Below are 22,500 nucleotides of genomic sequence, written 5' to 3'. Positions count from 1 at the left end.
TACTCCCCATTTATCTCCACCCTCTGAACTCGCCCTTGTAGCCAGTTTTCAATCCATGTACTCACCCTATGGTCCATGCCAATGGACCTTATTTTGTACAGTGAACGTTTATGGGGAACTTTGTCAACTGCTTTTGCAAAATCCAGATACACCACGTCTACGGGCCTTCCTTTATCTAGATGGCAACTCACCTCCTCATAGAAGGTTAGTAGATTGGTTTGGCAAGAATGACTCTTCATGAATCCATGTTGATTACTGCTAATGATACCGTTCTCATTACTAAAATCGCGTTTATAGTTCCTTATCATCCCCTCCAAGAGTTTACATACTGCCGATGTTAGGCTAACTGGTCTGTAATTCCCAGGGATGTATTTTGGGCCCTTTTTAAATATTGGTGCTACATTGGCTTTTCTCCAATCAGCTGGTATCATTCCAGTCAGTAGACTGTCAGTAAAAATTAGGAACAATGGTCTGGCAATTACTTGACTGAGTTCCCTAAGTACCCTTGGGTGCAATCCATCTGGTCCCGGTGATTTATTAATGTTAAGTTTCCAAAGTCCAATTTTAATTCTGTCCTCTGTTAGCCATGGAGGTGCTTCCTGTGATGTGTCATGAGGATAAACACTGCAGTTTTGGTTATTGAAGCCCCCCGATTCCCTTGTGAAGACTGAGGAGAAGAATAAATTCAATACCTTCGCCATCTCCCCATACTTTGTAACCAGATGTCCTTCCTCATTCTTTATGGGGCCAATATGGTCAGTCCTCCTTTTTTTACTGTTTACATACTTAAAGAATGTCTTGGGATTTGTTTTGCTTTCCTCTGCTATGTGTATTTCGTGTTCTAACTTAGACACCCTAATTAAACCCTTCTATTTCTTGTTGCATTCTTTATAAAGTCTGAATGCTGATGATGATCCCTTAACCTTGTATTTTTTGAAAGCCTTCTCCTTTGCTTTTAAATGCATTTTTACATTGGAGTTAAGCCATCCAGGACTTTTGTTTACTTTTTTAAATGTTTTACCCAATGGGATGCATTGGCTAATGCCCTTATTTAATATGCTCTAAAAGCAAACCCATCTCTCCTCCGTGTTTTTTATTCCTAAGATTTTATCCCAGTTTATGCCTTCTAGCAAGGTTTGTAGTTTAGGAAAGTTGGCTCTTTTGAAATTCAATGTCTTTTTATTCCCCTTATGTTTCCTATTTGTGTGATCTATACTGAAGCCAATTGACCTGTGATTGCTGTTTCCTAAATTGTCTAAATTGTATTGTTGGTATTCAGTAGATCCAGTAACATTTTATTTCTAGTTGGTGCGTCTACCATCAGAACCATGAAATTGTCCTGCAGGACATTTAGGAAATGGCGAGCCTTAAACAAGTGTGTGGTTCCCTCCCCCAGTCTATGTCTTGATAAGTGTTCTCCCAGAGCTAAACGCTATACATATTCCATAATACCTGCTGTCATGAAGTTACCTTCATACCAAGGGGTCACAACATCTACTGCTTTATTAATTAAAATCAAGCTACTTTAATATTTTCCTTTTAGTTCAGCTGTAATTTTCTTCATATAGGCCCAAAGCTTCATATGACTGTAGAAATTGTTTAACTAAACTAGACTGATTGCACCATATGGTAGCCAGTGCCTGTTTTCCTTGCCTCCTCTGAGTTATAGCCTGTGTTCTCTAGTGCCAGGCAAATATTTAGCTCAGTGAAACAATGGCATTATAGGATCTGTGATTCCAAGTCCTTACAGGAATATCCCTCATCTGCTTTGCAGAGTTTCTGAAGAATCTAGTTGAAGCAGCAGAGGAGCTCTTCTGGCTGCATCATATGTGGTGCCAGGTCCTTGTATTTCAGGTGGTCCTCTTTGAACCTCTCCTGGTAACAGCAATAACTACCCAACGTTATGTTCTTACTCCACGCCATCCAAGATTATAAAAGAACGTTTTGGAGTTCTACTTGAAGTTGCTCAGATGTGCCCAGCATGCTGGACAGTGATAAGATCTGTGACTCCAAGTCTTTACAGATCCCCTGAGATCCCTGATCTGCCTTGTAGACTTTTTAAAGAATCTTGTGGAAGGAACAGAAGAGCTCTTGTGGCTGCATTACAGAGTAACAAGTATGTTTTGTACCAGTTCCTTATATTTTGTGTGGTCCACTTTGGACCTCTTCCAGTTGACTGAACATAGACAGCATTAAATACGTGACAGAAGGTTCCAACCCCTCCCCATTTTATCCAAAACTAGATAAAACGTTTTGGCTGAAGTGGTTTGGCTGTGTCCATATGGTGGACAGACTTAGCAGGTATTTAATCTAAAAGCACGTGTGGTACCAGGTCCGTAGATTTCACGTGGTCCACTTTGAACCTCTCCTGGTGGACCATATATATAGAACAGCAATACAAATCTGAAATTAGTTTGTAACCCCCTCCCCACTCGATCCAAAATTAGAGAAGAAAAGTTTTGGCTGAAGTTCTGCTTGAAGTGGTTTGGATGTGTCCAGCATGTTGGACAGTGATAAAATCAGTGATTCCAGGTCTTTGCAGGAATATCCCTGATCTGCCTTGAAGACTTGCTAAAAAAAATCTTGTTGAAGGAGCAAAAGAGCTCTTGGGGCTTCAACAAAAGAGTAACAAGCATGTTTTGTACTAGGGCCTTTGGGTGGTCCACTTTGGACCTCTCCTGGTCGACTAAACAAAAAGAGCAATAACCACCTGAAACAAAGTTCTAACCCCTCCCCCATTCTATCCAAAACTCGATAATAAGTTTTGGCTGAAGTTCTACTTGAAGTAGCTTGGAGGTGCCCATGTGGTGGACAGACTTAGCAGGTATTTAATCTACAAGCACGTGTGGTACCGGGTCCGAAGATTTAACGTGGTCCACTTTGAACCTCTCCTGGTGGACCATATATATAGAACAGCAATACAAATCTGAAATTAACTTGTAACCCCTCCCTACTCAATCCAAAATTAGAGAAGAAAAGGTTTGGCTGAAGTTCTACTTGAAGTGGTTTGGATGTGTCCAGCATGTTGGACAGTGATAAAATCAGTGATTCCAGGTCTTTGCAGGAATATATATCCCTGATCTGCCTTGAAGACTTGCTAAAAAAAATCTTGTGGAAGGAGCAAAAGAGCTCTTGGGGCTTCAACAAAAGAGTAGCAAGCATGTTTTGTACTAGGGCCTTTGGGTGGTCCACTTTGGACCTCTCCTGGTCGACTAAACAAAAAGAGCAATAACCACCTGCAACAAAGTTCTAACCCCTCCCCCATTCTATCAAAAACTAAATGAGAAGTTTTGGTTGAAGTTCTACTTGAAGTAGCTTGGAGGTGCCCATGTGGTGGACAGACTTACCAGTTATTTAGGCTACCATTACTGATTACCGTAGTCCTGGAAAGTAGTTTGGTTGCTTCTAATGCAATATCCCAAGAACTGTCCTCTTTCTTTAGCTGCCTTCATTCTACATCTGATCATTGTCCTGAGTTGCTAGTAAAGATCACTTGTTTGATTGCAAGCTCTTCTGCCAGTACCTACCCCCATTAAATCTCAAAATATAACTCAACACATCTTAAAAACAAAAAGCGCACACAGGAATTGGATTCACACCTTCCATATTGTAGCCATTACTGCATCTTGTGTGTTTGCTGCTATTCTCCATTGAACATCTCTGTTCTATTCTCTTGAGAATCTTGATACGCATAAAGGTGTGTGGGGGGGTCATTTATCACCTTCTCTGGTCCACATTCGTGTAGATATGACCCAGCTTCTTATTCCATTATTTTGTAACCTTTAACTCAACATTGCTGAGCAAAGGATGTCATCTGCACACAACTGAGTTATGGCCCTCTACCTGACCTCTCTGCTACTAAACGCTTATAACACGCCTTATAATCAGTTCTTTTAACTTGGTGCGGCGTAAAGAAAAGAAAAATCGAATATATGTCTTAAAAAAAAAAAAAGTAAAAGCACCCTGAACATTATTTCGATGAAATAAAGGCTTAAAACAATGTTAATACTTTGAATTATTCAGAATATTTTAAGACGTTTAGCCTACAGCGGTGTACATGGTGAACTTTATAATTACGTTGGTGTCGGTGTATGATTAGAACTCCTTAGGGGACGAAGAGCGTCCCTTTCTTCATTTGCGGGCGCAGTGGGGCATTACAGGGCATGAAATTAAAATGTGAGGTCCTCGCTCCGGCCTTTTGCAGTCTATTTTGCTTACATTAACTTAGTACATTGTCCGGCCCGGGCTTTTACACTGGAATGAATGGAGCAGCAGTTTGAGGGTGGATTGCAGGCGCTATTTCTAACTCTATAGCGCCTGCAAAACGCCCTCGGTGTGAAAGGAATCTTAAAGTGCCATGACCGTTGTGCCATGTTTCCTGTTTTCCAGGCGGCTCTTTTTGCCTTGCAGCATCCTATGGAGCCACCCTTTCATGCAGAGACTTGAGTTGTGTCTAATTACACTGTGTGCATCAGTAGAAACACACAGCCCCAGCATCCTCCTCCTCCTCCTCCTCCAGGCTGGCTGGAGACTGCATTGTCCACTGTCTCTAGAGAGCATGAGCCAAGCAGCATTGAAAGTTGTAAACTGCAAGTAATGGAGTAAGAATTTTACCAAATGGGGAATGTTTATTTTATTGTGCTCAATGTTCTAAGCTAAAAAAAATGCTGATTGGTTTAATACTATTTTAAAGATGTCTTTTGGGGATAAAAAGATCGATTTTTTTATTTTTTTTGGACAATGTTGTGGTTTATTGTGACATGCCAGGAGTTTATTTATGAAGATAAATCTACTTGAAGGTCCACTTTAAGCCCATCTTTCCTGGTAATGGGTGCTCCATCTCTTCTGAACATTTCGTTCTGCGGCTAAAGAGCTCTGATGTACTTCACGTCTTCTTATGAGGCGAGAAGAAAAGAAGGCAGCGGGGGGGTCTCTGAGTTCTGGTGGTCTGAGCGGCTCTATATCCCCAGTATTATATAAAACAAGTATTTTTTTTTCTGTTTATATTACCTAAATCCCGAGAACGGCAGGCCGACAGGGAGAGCAAACATTAGCGAACATCCTTTTATTGCGGAGGGAGCCGGGGGCGTCACCGCACGGAGCTTTATATAACCCTGGCCTTTGTACAGCCGTTTGCCGTGGTTTACTCGTGGGAAAGAGTAAAGGAGAACTGATTTCATTTCAAAGGTCAACATCGCCCCTTTCTTTATACTGTATTTATTGGACTAGAGATACCCCGCCGGGCGAGGCCAATCATAAGCTCTCTACCTGTGTGCTGCTTTAAGTAATCTAGGCAAATCATTTCCCACCATTAAAGTCTTTGTAAACCTCAGACACAGTGGCGGCTGGTGGAATTTTTTTTCGAGGGGCAACAAATAGTATGCCACACCCCCTCCCCCCCCAGTTGGTTGGTAGCACTTACCTCATTACCTGTGGTTTCCCCTGCCTTCTGTTCACCTGCTCGCCACAGGTCGTCACGGCAATGGCGGCGGCTTCCGTTTCCTAAGTCCCCTTCGGCGCCCAATTGGGAGTCTTCTCTTTTTAGGCATTCAGAAAACAGGCCTCCCACCTGCTTCTGATTGGCTGGATTGAGGATCAGTGTTTCAACAGTGCATATTCATTCACTGTTGTAACAAACCTGGGTGGGTTTGGAACGCATTCTCTGTGACCCGAGCCCACCCTATTTTAAAGCCTTTTAGAGCCTCTGGCTATAATAGGCTTTAACACAGGAGAAAAAAGGTGACAGGGGAGGGAGCTCCAGCACACAGCCTGTGCTTGACAGCCTCAGCTCTGTTATTGTGTGCTGTGTGAAGGGGTGTGTGTCCCTTCCCTTCAATCAGCTTATTTTGAGATCTGCAGATTGTAACTTCAGTTCCCGCCCCCTGCTTTCTAGAAGCTCAGACATGCTGAATAAGTTCTGCCCTTTGAAGAGCTGTGGAGAAGAAAGGACTGCAGATAACCTGGTACAACTTACGTAGGTGGATGCGTTTCATCTTTGTGTATTACCTGAGGCCAGTCACTTCACTGAGTACTGTATATGTAAGGGTTTACAACCACTGTAAAGCCTAACTCCAAGCTGGCCGCATCAATGGAAATATAACTAAAGGCATTTTTTTAAGGTAGTGAAGAGGGATTAGAACCCCTGTCAGGTTTCCATGGCATTTGTGTCCCCATAGGGACATACTGTTACACCTGAGAGTGAAAGAAAATATTAAATTTTGGGTTGACAACCTTCAAGGCTCAAATGTTGGTTAATTTTTGTGTCTTTAGATGCCCCCCTTCCTTCTAAATGTAGCGGCATCTCCTGAAGAGCACGTGTATGCGTTTTTATGCGTTTTTTTATGCGTCTGTGCATTTTTCAAAGTTAAACTTTACCTAAACTGCAGTTTGGCTTGGGTTTATTTGTCTAAATTAGACCTCAGCATCAGTCTGACTGGACTGTGAGATGTTCAGCCTGGCCACAGGGGGCACTGTCTCTTGTGGCAGGCATGGAACTATGGTCTGGTTAGGTACTTAAGTTACTCTCTTTCGGAGCCAGGTCAGTGGGAGTGGTCCTATCGCTGTGCCCTCTGAAAGAGTGTATTTAAGATGCGGGCATCACGTGGTTCGGGGTTCCGGTCCAGTATAAATTGCTGACTACATGGTCCTGGTCCTCCTGACCAGCCCCCAGGAAGGCTATGGCCTGGGGTGCGGATCCACCCAACTTTAATGTCTCGGGGCTGGCTAGCCCGAGGCAAGGAAACTGAGGGTGGATTCTGAGGTGGTTGGGTGCCGTCTCCGGTTCGGGAGAGACCCAGTGTACTTCAAGCATTCCAGGGGAGGACTCTTTAGAAGAACACCACGTACGGGTTGGTTTTCTTAACAAGAGCCTGGAAGGGCTGAAGTAACCGAGAGAATCTGGTCTTGTAGATATCGCCAAGCTGGCTGAAAGATCCAGGTATCCTACAAGTGTTCTACAGTTTAGTTTCCCTACGTGTTCTGCAACAATGTCCGTGACAAAGACTTTGTTCCTGAGTAAGCACCTTGTTGGGAGCAAGGCCTTGTGAGAGAGGGACAGTCCAACCTGGGTGTTCATCTAGCTGTGAATGGCTATTCTCTGGATGCAGTCAAAGTAAGCATGTTCTTTAACGTTTTTTTTGGACTTTGACATAAGAGTACCTGAAGCTCCTTTCGAACCCTCTGATCCCAAGTTGAAAGACTGTTCAATTGTTTGAGTTTTGCAAATAAAATCCATTCAAGTGGATCTATTGTCAGTGTCAAGTAACTGGGCCATCTACCACGGGACATCCCCTAGACGTGCCACAAGGAGAACAGAAGGTGACGGTAAGCCCAAAAATAACCAGCAGCTCCTTGGGGAGGTAGTGCTACATAAAGAAGAGCCGCTTAGGCTGCAATGTTCAGCTTTAATCTAAAGCTATCCCTGCAGCACCTCTTTTCAACCGCAAGATGTCCACAGTCTTCCAGTTTGAATGACACACAGTGTCACACAACCAGGTAGATTGAGAAAATACTGGGTGCAGGGTGTAATGGCTACTCCTCTCGCGTAAGGCGCCCTGTGGTCATCATACCAGCACTGCTCATCCAGGACTATCCACTGCCAGGAAGGGTTAAGTATGTCATGTGACTGGCCAGAATAAAAAATATAATACCACTGGGAAGGACCCATTGAGAAGTTAGAGTAGTTATTCTCAACCAGGGTTCCTCCAGGTTTGGCTAGAGGTTCCTTGAAATGTGGCTAACTGACCACCCATCTGATGGTGCATGTAGGGTTCCAAGTCCAGGCACCTTGGCAGAGCCAGCAGTATGACTACAGAAGTGTCTGTAAGAGGGGCATTCTTTCCACTTATCACCACCAATGCATGGGGCATTTTCCCAATGACTCCCGAAAGACTAATCTTACCAGGGGTTCCCTGAGACGTGAAAATGATTTCAAGGGTTCCTCTGAGGTTAAAAGGTTGAGAAGGGCCGAGTTCGAGCATGGAGCATGGAGTTGGGCTTTAGACAGTCAGTGACATCAAGCTCTCCTTATTCCGGGGTAAAAAAAACTTTAACCCGCATACCATTAACCTTTAACCCGCACATTGCCCAAATGTCACAAATGACCCTCGAGCAAGTCCCACAAAGTTGAAGCGGCATTAATTAAAATAACGATGTACGTAGAAAAGCTGTCGATACATCTTCTCCCGTTCTTCCATGTCTCTGAAAGCCTTCACTCTGCAGTCCACATTCACATTAGGATTCAGTAGAGGGTGCCATCCTTTCTATTGACTATCAACAATTTATCTAGTGTCCACCGACTTCTGAGACTCGTAGCAGTGGTAGATAATTGCCATTTCTTATGTCTGGACAGAAATCTCTTTTTCTCTTAATTAGTTTTTTCTTTTTTTTTCTGAAAGAACCCTCAGAATTCCTATCTTGAAGGTGTCAACGTGTTTTACTATTCAGCTATGAAACACCTGTTCCCCTTGTCCCTGGGTACAATTTAAAGAATGAAAAAAGTGGGATTATATTTTAACATGAAAAATGGATAAAACCACTAATGGCAATTGTTAAAGGAATAGAGTAATGGTTTATTTACTTGCATGGAAATCTTGTTTGTTTTGTTGGCAGGCTGTGCTAAATTCAATGTAGACGGGTCTAGTAGGAAGGTTGGGGCGTCCCTCCTCTGGGTCTTGTATGGAGTGAGGGGTGCACCTCTTCTGGGTCATTCAGCTCTCTGTGAAATCTAATCTCCTCTGTTACTCGCAGTAATTGGTGACACCTGCATTACACTACATTGTCCGATGCACTTGAGCAGTGGTCATCAACCCTGTCCTCAGGGCCCACTAACAGGCCAGGTTTTATGTATTACCTTGGGAAGATGCAGACTAGAATACTTCAATCACTGAGCAGCAAATGATATCACCTATGATGTATTTCAGATATCTTGCAAACCTGGCCTGTTAGTGGACCCTGAGGACAGGGTTGATGACCACAGCACTTGAGCACAGTTTGCGCACAAAATTCTCCCAATGAAATTTCAGAAAACAACCATCTTATTGAAAAAAACTATGTCTAAAATGCAGTTGTGATGTGGCACAATCCAATTGACTTCAATGAGTGGGGGCATGGTGCCCAAGTGACACCACCTACCAACCCCGCCACAAATAGAACTTGGCAAAATACACAAAGAAGTCCACTGGCCACATTAACTTGCCAGTAGGCAGTCAGGCAGCCAGGGGGTGGTAAAAACTCAGATGAACCGCCTGTTTTTACCACCTATCCATTGCATTAAACTGTTTACTATGCCTCAGCTATAAATTAATAATAATAAAAAATTAAAAAAAAACACAGAGTACCGATCACTGACTCTATTCATTAAGACAAGGAAGGGGCCAGTAAATTAAATATTTACCGACCCCCTTCCCCTTTCTCCATCCTGACAGATCCCCCATAGCAGTGAGGCGAGGGGGGCAGGGAAGCACACAGGGGCCTGGGGTAGCAGGACAAGGATAGAGAGGCAGCAGAAGCGGCGTGTAGAAGAACCAATGCCTTCCATTTCCCTCCTGCAGCCACTGAATGTCTTTGGGAGGGAGAGGAGAAACCGGCATTTAGTGGCTACATGGAGGGATCGGCGATCCCCTGTATGTACGCCCCTGGTATACCATTCTCTTATGGTCACTCACAACCTTGTCAGATGTTATACAACTATATGATTATTTATGTTTTTATTAGTAGTAGAGTTCTGTTTTTATTGTAATCCAATACTACACCATCAGGGCTCTCCCTCTTTTATTTTAATTTTTTTTTTCGGTGGATGTTCCTGAGCTTCCCTAGGAAGGTGAAGTCACTAGAGTATAGGAGTTTACAACACTCAATAAAAATAAAATAGCAGGGGACTCAAAAAATAGAGCAATCAAAATAATTCCCATTTTTTTCAAATCAGAAGTCCACTGACTCACCACAATTTCACGGTTGTAGTCCTCATAACCAGAACACACCAAAAAAGGACCAAGCCCTTTGACAAATGACAATTTAATATATAAAATACTATTGCAGGAAATATATTGCAAAAAATTTAATACCACGTTCATTCTTCACCAATTAAAAAAATTACAATATTGACATATAAGCACCAGACAGCAGCTGCTCACGCTGTCCACACTGTCCAAGGACTATTGTACAGATCCAGAGGTACCCCTCTAATGAAGTACACCCAAAGGGCTGTTTCTTCACATCCCCCCAGAGGGTTCAAACCATGTCCGATATGACCTTAAATGGGTTTCTCCTGAGTTCCCCTATGCCCTCATTTCTGGAAGCACAAAATAAGATATAATCAGTTTACCAGTAGTCCCCATGGAAAAGCCTCAAGTTATATTAGACAACACAAAAAGTGCCTCAGCGAGAGAGTTTAAAGTGCACCAAGAGAGTAAGAGAAAGAAGGCATGTGTGAGAAACGATAGAAGCCAGCCAAGAACACAAAAAGCAAGTTAAGTCTGTCTTCTGAGAAGAAAGAGCTCCCCAGGGGAAGTGAGAGGCCGGGTCTTTAGTCAACACAGTGAGAGGTCTGGCATTCAACAAAGAATACTCAAAAGGCCAGATAATCTGAGTATGGAAAGGTGAGGTCATCAGAGAACAGGAGTTACATTACACTTTTTTACTCTGGATGTTCCTGAGTTTCCCTATCCCATCCTTTTGGGAACCACAAGATAAAATATAATCAGTAGTCCCCATGTGAAAGCCTGACTTTGTTTTTTTTAGACACCACAAAAGAGCCCCAAAAGAGAGTTTGAAGTGTACTAAGAGAGAGAGAGAGGACAAGAGAGAAATGATGAAAGCCAGCCAAGAACACGAAAAGCAGGTTAGATCCATCTTCTGAGGAAAAGGAGCCCCTATGGCAAATGAGAAGTCTGGTCCCTAACCAACAAATTAAGAGTTCTGTTCCCTGGCCAACAAACTGAGAGCTCTGTTCCCCAACCAACAGAGAGTAAAAGGCCAAACAATCTGAGTATGGAAAGGTGAGGTCTAAGCCCTTGTACACACGGTCGGAGATTCCGACGGAATGTGTCCTATCGGACCATTTTGACGGATATTCCAACTGTGTGTGGTCTGCATCGGACTGTTTCCATTGGAATATCCGATGGACCAAGTTTTCCAACTTGCCGGTAAAATTTTCCGACAAAATTCTCCGATCGGACATACTCCAATCATGTGTAGCCTACTCCGATGGACAAAGTGCCACGCATGCTCAGATCAAATTCCTAGACCAAAGCTATTGGCTACTAGCCTGAACATAGTTCCGTCGTAACGAAATAACGTCATCACGTTATGTACAATCGGATTTTCTGACAACTTAGTCCGACCGTGTGTATGCAACATGACTTCCGTACCTCTTCCAGAATTAATCAGTCGGAATTACTCCGACAGATTTGGTTGTCGGAAACTCCGACCGTGTGTACAAGGGCTAAGAGTTACAACAAGCTTTTTCTTTGGATGTTCCTGTGTTTCCATATCCCATCATTTTGGGAAGATAACATTTACAACAGTTCACCAGTAGTCTTCATGTGAGAGCCGTAACTTATTCTAGATATCACAAAAGAGCCCCAGAAAGAGAGTTTGAAGTGCACTAAGAGAGACAGAGAGGGAGGACAAGAGAGAAATGATGTAAGCCAGCCAAGAACAAGAAAAGCAGGTTAGATTCATCATCCGAGGAAATGGAGCCCCGGTGGCAAATGAGAAGTCTGGTCCCCAGCCAACAAAGTGAGCGTTCTGGTCCCAAGCCAACAAAGTGAGCGTTCTGGTCCCAAGCCAACAAAGTGAGCGTTCTGGTCCCAAGCCAACAAAGTGAGCGTTCTGGTCCCCAATCAACAACGTGTAAACAAAAGACATGAGAATCTGAATACAATATATTTTCTCCGTAGATGTTCCAGAGTTTCCCTATTCCCTCATTTCAGGAACCATAAGATATAGACAGTTTACCAGTAGTCCCAATGCAAGAGTGTTGAGTTAAAGGAGCCTCAACAAGATAGTTTGAAGTGTGCTAAGAGACGGAGAGAGAAAACATGTGTGAGAGATGATAGAAGCCAGACAAGAACGCAAAAAGTGGGTTCTGAGGAAGTCGCTCCTCAGAGGAAATGAGAGGTCTGGTCCCTAGCCAACAACATATATTCAAAAGACATGAGAATATGAGTTTATTTTTAATATTATCTTATTGATTTCTCAGGGGAAAAAAACTGTATTTAGAAGATAACCAGAGAATCTGACTTTAGAAAGGTGAGGCCATCAGCGTAAAAGAGATATAATACACCTTTTTCTGTTAAAGTTCTTGAAACCACACAAGATATAGAAGTTTACCAGTAGTCCTCATGCATCTGTGTTTAACCATTATAGACACCACAACGGAGCCTCAGCAAGAGAGTGAGTGAAAGAGGAAATATTGAAGAGATGATAGAAGCCAGCCAAACACAAAAATATGGTTAGATCTGTCTTCTGGGTGCTTCCCATGGGACGGGAGAGATCTGTTCTTTAGACAACAATGTGTGAGGTATGGTCCCTAGACAACAAAGTGAGAGGTCTGGTCCTTAACCAAGCAAGAGTACCTCAAAGGCCAGAGAATCAGAGTATAGAATGGCGAGGTTACTAGAGTAAAGGGGTTACAATACACTTCTTTCTGAGAATGTTCCAGAGTTTTACTATCCCGTCATTGGGAACCACAAAATACGTTATAGACATTTTATCAATAGTTATTCTAGACACCACAACTAAACCTCCAAAAAAAGAGTTTCACATGTGCTAAAAGAGTGAGAGAGAAAGGGAACATGTGTGAAAGAGAAGCCAACCAAGAACAGAAAATGAGTTAGCACTGTCTTCTCAGGAGGAGAGGCTCCCCAAAGGAAATGAGTCCTCTGGTCCTCAGCCAAGAAAGGAAGTGAGAGCTCTGGTCCTCAGCCAAAAAAGTGAGAGGTCTGTTCCCCCTGCCAACAAAGTGAGAGCTCTGGTCCCCGGTCAGCAAAGTCACGAGTCTGGTTCCTGGCCAACAACGTGGGAGGTTTGGTCCCTTGGCCACAAATGAATCAACAAAAGGCTGTAGAATCTGAGTATGGAAAGATAAGGTCACCAGAGTACAGAAGTTCCAATACATGTGAGTTCAGCCAGAGGGCCAAGCGCAAGAGACCAATTTGCATAAATCATATAAAATTATGTCTGCACACTCCAGTCCTCCGGAAAGTCCGATCGTGTGTACGTGGCATAATGATCACATCCAATATGACTTCCACAAAAAATTTTAAATGTCTATTTATTGACAATACACCATCTTCTTTGTAAGGGGTTGTGAACCCGTTTTAGATACAACAGAACTAAGTCTATATTGACACAGCTCTATTCCTATAAGTCGCCTTTTTCGTTCTTTTTTTTTTTATTTCTCTCTTTTTTTTCCTATTTTTCCAGAAGGCTTCTCTTTCAGTCGCGTGGCCCAGGCTTGTCTCTTGGGCTTCCAATGAAAATCGCCCCTTTCATTTTGCCTCTCTCAATTTCGCTACTTCAGCTTTTGGATCCGTGTGTAGTCAGAAATGAAACAAAATCATTTTCTGCTTTAGTTGCTGCAGTGTAAACAGAACGGTGCCCTCCCTTCTCGGCTTCTCCTGCTGTGTTTGTAGATCCTGAAGATCCGTGTCATGGTAGAGACTCACACAGGGCTGTATGTATTTCAGAATTGGCACGTAACGTAACTAAATTGAATGACACCACTTCTAACTTTTGCACCGTAAGTCATTCGGGGGCAGATTGCCAAAGAGCTATTAGATAAAACTTAATTTAGGCATGGTGGCTCCAACGGAATGCAAATCTGAAACCATTATTTTTATTTTGTTTGAATGAAGCCTTCGTGATTTTATAGCTGTCAAAGAGATGTTTGAACTATATTTATATACAGATTTTGAGTGGAAAAGAGCAAAGGTTTATCTAAACCCAAACATTTTTATTTTTCATTTTTTGATAAAGTGGAGAATTAAATACAGGCCGTACTCGGCAACCGGAAAAAGCAGGAGGCAAGTCACAATAGCAACCACGGTCAAATACAGACTAAGCCACGGGCAGGTAACATGCTCATGGACCTTGCTTTGTGCACTGGTCCAAATCATTTGGTGGAGGGGGGATTATGGTGTGGGGTTGTTGTTCAGGGGTTGGGTTTGGCCCCTTAGTTCCAGTGAAGGGAACTCTTAAGGCGTCAGCATACCAAGACATTTTGGACAATTTCATGCTCCCAAGTTCGTGGGAACAGTTTGGGGATGGCCCCTTCGCGTTCCAACAGGACTGTGCACCAGTGCACAAAGCAAGGTCCATAAAAAACATGGATGAGTGAGTTTGGGGTGGAGGAACTTGCACAGAGTCCCAATCTCAACTCGATTGACACCTTTGGGATGAATTAGAGCGCAGACTGCAAGCCAGGTCTTCTCGTCCATATCAGTGACTGACCTGAAAAATGCTCTTCTGCTCTTCTCCTAAACCTTGTGGACAGCCTTCCCAGAAGAGTTGAAGCAGGGTCCCAGATGCATAGATTCCAATGGGTTTGTAGATATAGTCATTATAGAAGAGGTTCCCTGAGACCGAAAAGTAATTTCAATGGTTCCCCTGTGTTGAAAGGTTTGAGAAAGGCTGGTCTGGATTGTTACTTTAATGCCCCGTACACACGAGAGGACTTATGTCCGACAGACCTCCAAAGGAGTTCCGCCGGAGTTCCGACGGAGTTCTGGCGGACTTTTCGACCGAACGGACTTGGACACACACCATCACACCAAACTCCGACGGAGTCGAACGTGATGACGTACGACTGGATTCGAATAAGGAAGTTCATAGCCAGTAGCCAATAGCTGCCCTAGCGTCGGTTTTAGTCCGTCGGAGTAGCATACACACGAGCGGATTTTTCGAAGGGGACCGGGTCCGGCGGAGTTCCGTCGGGAAAATTTGAAGCATGCTTCATTTCTAAAGTCCGTTGCAGCCCACACACGATCGAATAGTCTGACGGACTCAGTCCGTCGGACTTTGGATGTCGAAAAGTCCGCTCGTGTGTACGGGGCTTAAGAGGGAACTACAGATGGGAGAGGGCTCAGGTTGAGTACTAATTAAAGAGGAAGTAAACCCGGATGAGTTTACTTCCTCTTTCATTCCCTGCAAACGTAAAGCATAATGGACTACTATGCATCGTATAGTAGTCCATTATGTGTCACTTACCTGACACAGGAGCCAGCGATGTCTCCGCTGTCCCCTGTAGTCCGGCACATCCATCTTCTCGTGGGTCTCGCTGCTCCGCCGCTGTCATTCGGCGAAGCCGCGATGACGTCACTCCCGTGCACGCGCGGCATATCGCGGCGCCTGTCTTTCGGAAAATATCTCCTAAACCGTGTAGGTTTAGGAGATATTTCTTGGACCTACAGGTAAGCCTTAATCTAGGCTTACCTGTAGGTCAAAGTGTGTTGTAAGGGTTTACAACCACTTTAAGTGTCCACTAGTAGTCAAAAAAGCCAGCAGGAGGCAGGGCAATGGCACAAAGTCTGCAGTTCTATGAAATCTGTACTCGCCATTGTTATGCTATGAAATTATGTAGCACTGTGGAAAGAAGGGGGGCAAATAGAGGTACATACATTACCGTACAAATTCTTTGTCAAACAAACACATCTCATATTTCTGCATACCTAATTCTTTATCTGGAATTATCCTGTAAATTGTATGGTTTATGTCAGCATTGGCATTGCTAACTCTCGTTTGCCATGTTTGTGTTCCCTTTCACAGTTCCACCAAAGATCTCCAACATCTCCGCAGACATCACTGTGAACGAAGGCAGCAACGTGACTCTGGTGTGTATTGCCAATGGCCGCCCCGACCCCATCATCACCTGGAGGCACCTCAACCCCACAGGTCAGTTTTAATATTTTTAATATGTACCTATGAACTGTGCTAGGGACGGACCCCTGTCTCTAAGGTCATCTTCATGTTGGTTATACGGGAAGTGCTGCCACGTTTTTGTGTTTCTGTGGCAGCACCTCAAGAAGCAGTTAATTTCAGCATAGACTGTTTCAGATAAGGGCTGTGAGCTAACGCAGTCCTGTGGTCTCTGGTAATTAATGAGCTGATGGATGGAATGGAATGATGGATGATGGAACTAGAGAATGTCTATCATTGTGTGTGTATATATATATATATATATATATATATATATATATATATATATATATATATTTTTTTTATATATATGTATATAATCCCTTCTCTGTAAATCTTTAATTGTTTCTAAGGCATTGCACATAGAGATGGGCATGCGCAGAGCTTTTTTTGTCAGCGGGAACATGGGAGGGTCCAGTTTCTGAACCTCCAGCACTGAATGGTTGTAATGGCAAGGGGTGCTGGGGTGCACTGGAGGGTCTATTGTTGCTGAGGAGGTCTAATATTGCTTGTGGGGATCTATTTTTGCTAAGTAGATCGATTGTTGCTGGTGGGTAATCTATTGTTGCTGGGGGGGTCTCTGGTTGCTGTGAATGGACCTATTGTTGCTGGTAAGGTCCACTGTAGCTGAAAGGAGATCTATTGTTGTTGGTGGTCTTATGTCGTTGGGGGGGGGGGGGTCAATTGTTGTTTGGAGGGCTCTACTGTTGAGGGAGGGATCTACTGTTGAGGGAGGAGTCTACTGATGCTGGCTTCTGGATGATCTAATGATGCTAGCTGATGGGGGATCTATGGTGGGGGGTCTATTGTTGCTGTTGTTGATCCATTGTTGTTGAGGGGGCAAAACCTCACAAAAAAATGCAAAATTGAAAAAAAAAAAAAAAAAATATATATATATATATATATATATATATATATATATATATATATATATATATATATATATATATATATATATATATATATATGGAAAGGGGGAGAGGGGAGAAAGTAAATAATGATCCCTTCTATCATCAATTACTCCACACATCCCACATATACAGAAACACCCATATTATAATTTTGATAATTAATGACCCCCATCGGAGGTAGATGCCGTGTATGATTTGTCCAGCCACTTTGCCCAAACTTTATCATATCTACTAGGGCAACTCCTATTAATATAGGTATCTCTATAACGGGAGGTTATTATTTATCAATTTTTACCAGTATAAAAGTGTAGGAGGGTGAGGTTTCTTCCAGTGCATTGTGATGGCTTTTCTTACATAGAATAACGGTGTATTAACGAACACGCATTCAGACACTGTAGGAACGGTAACCAATACCAGACCAATAGATTGAACAATTTTTTTTGTGGTTATTTGGTTGTTCAAAACAAATCTCTCATGCCTTATCAGAGATTTGGTGCAACATTGTTGCATCCTACAGTGATACTTATAATGTTGAGTTCCACAATTTTCTATACTTACCAAAATGCCTCGGAGGCAGTCGAAATGGGTTGACCTTTACCGCTTTCTGACCGCCTTCCTACAAGGGGACATGGCAGCAACTAAGGTCTGTTCACAATGCTGTCACACTGCGCTTTATGGTGCAGCAATTTTTTCACACCGCGTTCGGCAGACAGACATTCTTCCTCTTCCCAGGCACACCAATTGAAGTCAATAGGACAAAACCTCAAACACGTGCCAAACAATTTTCACATAGTATTTCATTGTAAAAACCCCAAGGTAGAATGAGATCTGCTTCTCTTTGACATCTTGGGCCCCATTGATGGTTGATGTAAACTACTTCCACGATGTTGCCCGACTGAATCCTGGTCAGGTGACCTCATAGTCGAAAGGTCCAGTGTTGCAGGGAAAAATAAATAAAATTTATGATCTGTAAAACCCTTTTTCTTTGAGTACGTTACAGGATCGTAGTCTTTCAAAGGGTTTACAGTCCAGGGTTGGCATTGGGGAAGTCCTTTCTCCCAATGTCTTGAAATGTGCTCACAATGGATGCCACCTTGTCATTTTAAGGAGGGCTTGTTCTCAGCCTTGGAAGTTTTTGAAGTCCAGGTCTTATGGTGGAATTGTGAGCCAGGCTTGGACTTGGACCTAGAGGTCTAACAGAACTGAGTTGTGAGCCAGGCTTGAACTTGGACCTAGAGGTCTGACAGAACTCTTCTTCATCTCAGGAACCAAAGGTTGGGGGTTTTCCTTTATTCTGCTTGGCTTCCCCCATGACTTGTTTGTTGTAAGTTTCCGAGGAGTCACCAAATAGGCATTCTCCTTCAAAAAGGTGCACTATGGACAGGACCAGGCCATTGAGTTCCACCCAAGGTAGAATTAGACCTTCTTCTCTCTAACTCTGCCCCATTGATGTAAGCAAATGCCATGACATTGTCCAACTGAATCCTGGTTGGGTGGTCTTGTGGTTGAGAGGTCCAGTGTTGTAGAAACAACCAGGTTAACCTTTGTCCCATTGAGATGGAAAAAAAAAAAATCAGGAGGTGGAGGTATCCTTTCTCAGTTATGCTGCATCAGACTTTTCTAAAACTCTTATGCCTCTGTCGCTTTTTTGAAAGACATTTTTAACAAACGTTGATGAAGATTACTGAACTGAGCTTAATGCGAGTCTGAAGGGAATGAGCTGGTCCCCGGTATTATTCATCCCCTGTGTTCATTTTTATCAGTATCTCCAGCTGTAATGAGTTGAGAAGAATCTTTAATATCGGGAGCTTAGATGGTAATGAAATCAACCTGTGGCTCAGTGCTTATAGGTTTTATGACATTTCCCAAATTCTGCCCGTTGGAACATTTGTGAAAAATGAGCTGCTAAAGTGTGTTACAGGTCCTCTTAGTCACCCAGTCAGAAGTCATTAAAATGTCAAACTATGTGGATGGTTAATGAATATTTTTCTTGGAAATAATGTGCTTCTTTGGCACTTCAAGTCCCAGGCTGCTTTCTCTTAGCTATAGCAGTAATGCCTCGTACACACGATCGGACTTTTCGAGGGACTAGGTCCAACGGTCTTTCCGATGGACTTTGGGCAGAGTTCCGACGGACTTTCCAAATGAACGGACTTGGCTACATACGATCACACCAAAGTCCGACGGATTCTAACGTGATGACGTACGACCAGACTAGAATAAGGAAGTTTATAGCCAGTAGCCAATAGCTGCCCTAGCGTCGGTTTTTGTCCGTCGGACTAGCATACACACGAACGGCGGAGTTTCGGTGGAAAAATTTAAAACATGTTCTATTTCTAAAGTCCCCTGGATTTTTGGCAAAGGTCTGATGGAGCCCACATACGATCAAATTGTCCGACGGACTCGTTCCATCGGACCTTTGCTGTCAAAAAGTCCGGTCGCGTGTACGTGACATAAGCCTCATCATGCGTTGGATCAGAGACCGCCATGTGTGTCCATACCCAACAACAGCAACGCGGTTTGACAACTGATAAACTAACTTTAGATTAATCTAGAAGTGAAATATCACAGTTTTTTTTTTGTAAAACAATGAAAAGCAAGGCGCTAACACATACTGTATGTGATAATTGCATGTTAACAAAGGATAAAAAAACAAACCAAATATACTTGAGAGTCCAAAGGAGAAAAAAATAAAAATATTTATAAGAAATATAAATAAATATTGCACAGTCTAAAAGATTTTCCTAAATCTTGCTGAAGAAAGGTCCAATCGCCATGCTCCTAGTCTTAAAGGTGCCTCAGATACACCTCATACAGTATAAGTGCTCCACCACAAAGTGTACAAAATGCACGCTCACCAACAGCATCTATGATATGTGCCTTTGGTGTCATAGGATGCCACCCTTTTTGGACGTTGTTTTCACAATGTCCCACCTTAAGAATTGTCTATTGCAGTGGTCATCAGCCCTGTCCTCAGGGTCCACTAACAGGCCAGGTTTGCAAGAAAACTGAAATACATCACAGGTGATATCATTTGCTGCTCAGTGATTGCAGTATTCTAGTCTCCATCTCCCCAAGGTAATACATAAAACCTGGCCTGTTAGTGGGCCCCGAGGACAGGGTTGATGACCACTGGTCTATTGGCAATCCACCACCAGCTGAGCTCCTCAAACATCAATAACCAGGGAGAGATAATGATCCAGGATAGCGTGATACCGTTTTTATTAAAAGTCAAAACAAGGATTAAAAATATAAATTTGCCACTCACATTTCAAGGTTCTATAGTCAGCACCAACACAACCGGCCAGGTCGATAGTCCTGCACACCACTCGGCCCAAGCCGGCGTGCGTTCCAAAACGTTGAAACCAGAACAAAACCCGGAAACGTCACGTATGGCGGACGTGCAGCCTCAATGCATTTCGCTTGTCAGCATCAGCCTCGTCGCCGACAAGCAACATGCATTGAGGCTGCACCTCCACCATACGTGACGTCATTTCCGGGTTTTGTTCTGGTTTGGAAATTCGGCCGTTTAGGAAAGCACCTTGGCTCGGACCGAGTGCTGCGCAGGACAATCAAAACGGCTGGCTGTGTTGGTGCCGACTATAGCACCTTGAAATGCGAATGGCAAATTTATATTTTTAATCCTTGTTTTGATTTTTAATAAAACGGTATCCTGGATTATTATTTCTCCCCGAGTCTCGGTTATTGATGTTTGAGGAAATCAGGTGGTGGTATATTCCCAATAGACCCTTCTTAAGGTGAAAACAAGGTGCAAAAAGGGGTGGTACCCTATGACACCAAAGGCGCATATCATAGATGCTGTTGGTAAGCGTGCATTTTGTACACTTTGTGGTGGAGCACTTATATGAGGAGCATCTGAGGAACCTTTAAAGCGGAGGTCCACCCTAAAGTGGACCTTCCGCTCATCGGAATCCTCCCCCCCTCCGGCGCCACAATTGGCACCTTTCAGGGGGGAGGGGGGTGCAGTTACCTGGATAATCCAGGTAACTGCACCCACTTCCGGGATAGCTCTCTGCGGAAAGGGGCGTAGATTACGCCCCTTTCCGCAAGTGCCCGCCCCTTTCCGCAAGTGCCCCGCTGCCTGCTGGGAAAACACACAGATCCCAGAGGCAGCGGGGACCGTCGTTATTGCACAGCGCGACTCGCGCATGCGCAGTAGGGAACCGGGAAATTAAGCCGAAAGGCTCCATTTCCTGATTCCCATACCCAAGATGGCGGCGGCAGGACCCGAGATACGATCTAGAGATCGGCTTCGGGTGCCGACATCGCGGGCACGCTGGGCGGGTAAGTGTCACTATTTTAAAAGTCAGCAGCTGCAGTATTTGTAGCTGCTGGCTTTTAAAAAAAAAAAAAAAAACGCGGAGTCCCGGCGGACTCCCGCTGTAAGACCAGGAGCACGGTGATTGGACCTTGGTCTTAAAGGTTATTCAGATACTTCTCATATAAGTGCTCCACCACAAAGTGCGCGCTTGCCAACAGCATCTATGATATGCGTGGTGATTGGAAACATTTTTGGACTGTGCAATATTTATGAATAATTCTTATAAATATATATTTTTTTCACCTTTGGGCTCTCAAGTATATTTGGTTTGTTTTTTTATCGTTTGTTCACATGGAATTATCTCCTATGTGTCAGCACCTTGCTTCTCAGAGATCATATAGTCACTGAAAGGGGAAGCTTCACCTTTTTCAACATATTTTTGGTTGGCACCAGAGCTTACTAAAGCCCTTGTACACACGGTCGGAGAATCCGTCGGAATGTGTCCTATCGGACTGTGTCGTCGAATAATCCGACTGTGTGTGGTATGCATCGGACTGATTCCGTCCGAATCTCCGTCGGACCCAATTTTCCAACATGTTGGAAATATTTCCCGACCAACTGGGCCGATCGGACATACTCCGATCATGTGTAGAGAATTTTGATCGGACCAAGTGCCACGCATGCTCAGATCAAATTCCTACATCAAAGCTATTGGCTACTAGCCTGAACGTAGTCCCGTCGTAACGAAATTACGTCATCACGTTCTGAAAGATCGGATTTTTCGCCTACTTTGTCCAACCGTGTGTATGCAACAGTTTCGGACAAGATCCGACGAACAAAATCAGACGGGCAAAATCCGATGGATTTGGTTGTGGAAATCTCCGACCGTGTGTACAGGGGCTGATATTTCCCATCACAGGTTTTTAGCCTTTTAGACCTATCTGTAAAAACTCTTTTTTCTTGGAGTAGATTACAGGACACCCCGGGAACTTAATCTTAGCCCCATAGGATTTCCATCCCAGCACTAGAATTGGGGAAGTCCTTTCTCCCTATGTCTTGAAAGGAGCTCACAATGGATGCCAACTTGTCGTTGTGAAAGAGGGCTTGTTCCCGGACTTTTGGAAGTCTGGGTCTTACGGCAAAATTGTGATTTGGACTGGATAAAGCCAAACAAAGGGCTTTGCAGTTTGGAGACCACTTCCATATAGACACTTGCCAAGGCATTTAGACCCAATTCCTCTGCTTCAAGCGAGCACCACTGAAGGTAGAATGGAGCAGCCTTTTCTCCAGGAAGAGTGAGATCATTTCAGACCATCCTCAACGTTTTATTTGACCTTCACAGCAAAACCATGATGCTAACGTCGGTGTAGGTCCACTTTACGATTTCAG

At 43.6% G+C, this 22,500-nt stretch overlaps 1 protein-coding gene across 2 annotated transcripts in view; it reads left to right on the top strand.

The window, feature by feature from the left end:
• LSAMP (limbic system associated membrane protein) overlaps positions 1-22,500 on the top strand; it is an 869,682-nt gene that overhangs the window by 520,961 nt on the left and 326,221 nt on the right. For both annotated transcript variants that reach the window (XM_077479703.1, XM_077479702.1), the window contains exon 3: positions 15,769-15,894. In XM_077479703.1, the coding sequence (XP_077335829.1) occupies positions 15,769-15,894 (126 nt within the window). The remainder of the gene's footprint in view (positions 1-15,768; positions 15,895-22,500) is intronic.

Source organism: Lithobates pipiens, unplaced genomic scaffold (genome assembly GCF_037356315.1).
Source record: "Lithobates pipiens isolate NorthernLeopardFrog02 unplaced genomic scaffold, aLitPip1_a1.2 Scaffold_16, whole genome shotgun sequence".
In the NCBI taxonomy this organism is placed as follows: Eukaryota; Metazoa; Chordata; class Amphibia; order Anura; family Ranidae; genus Lithobates; species Lithobates pipiens.
This window is presented reverse-complemented; position numbering and strand designations above follow the sequence as displayed.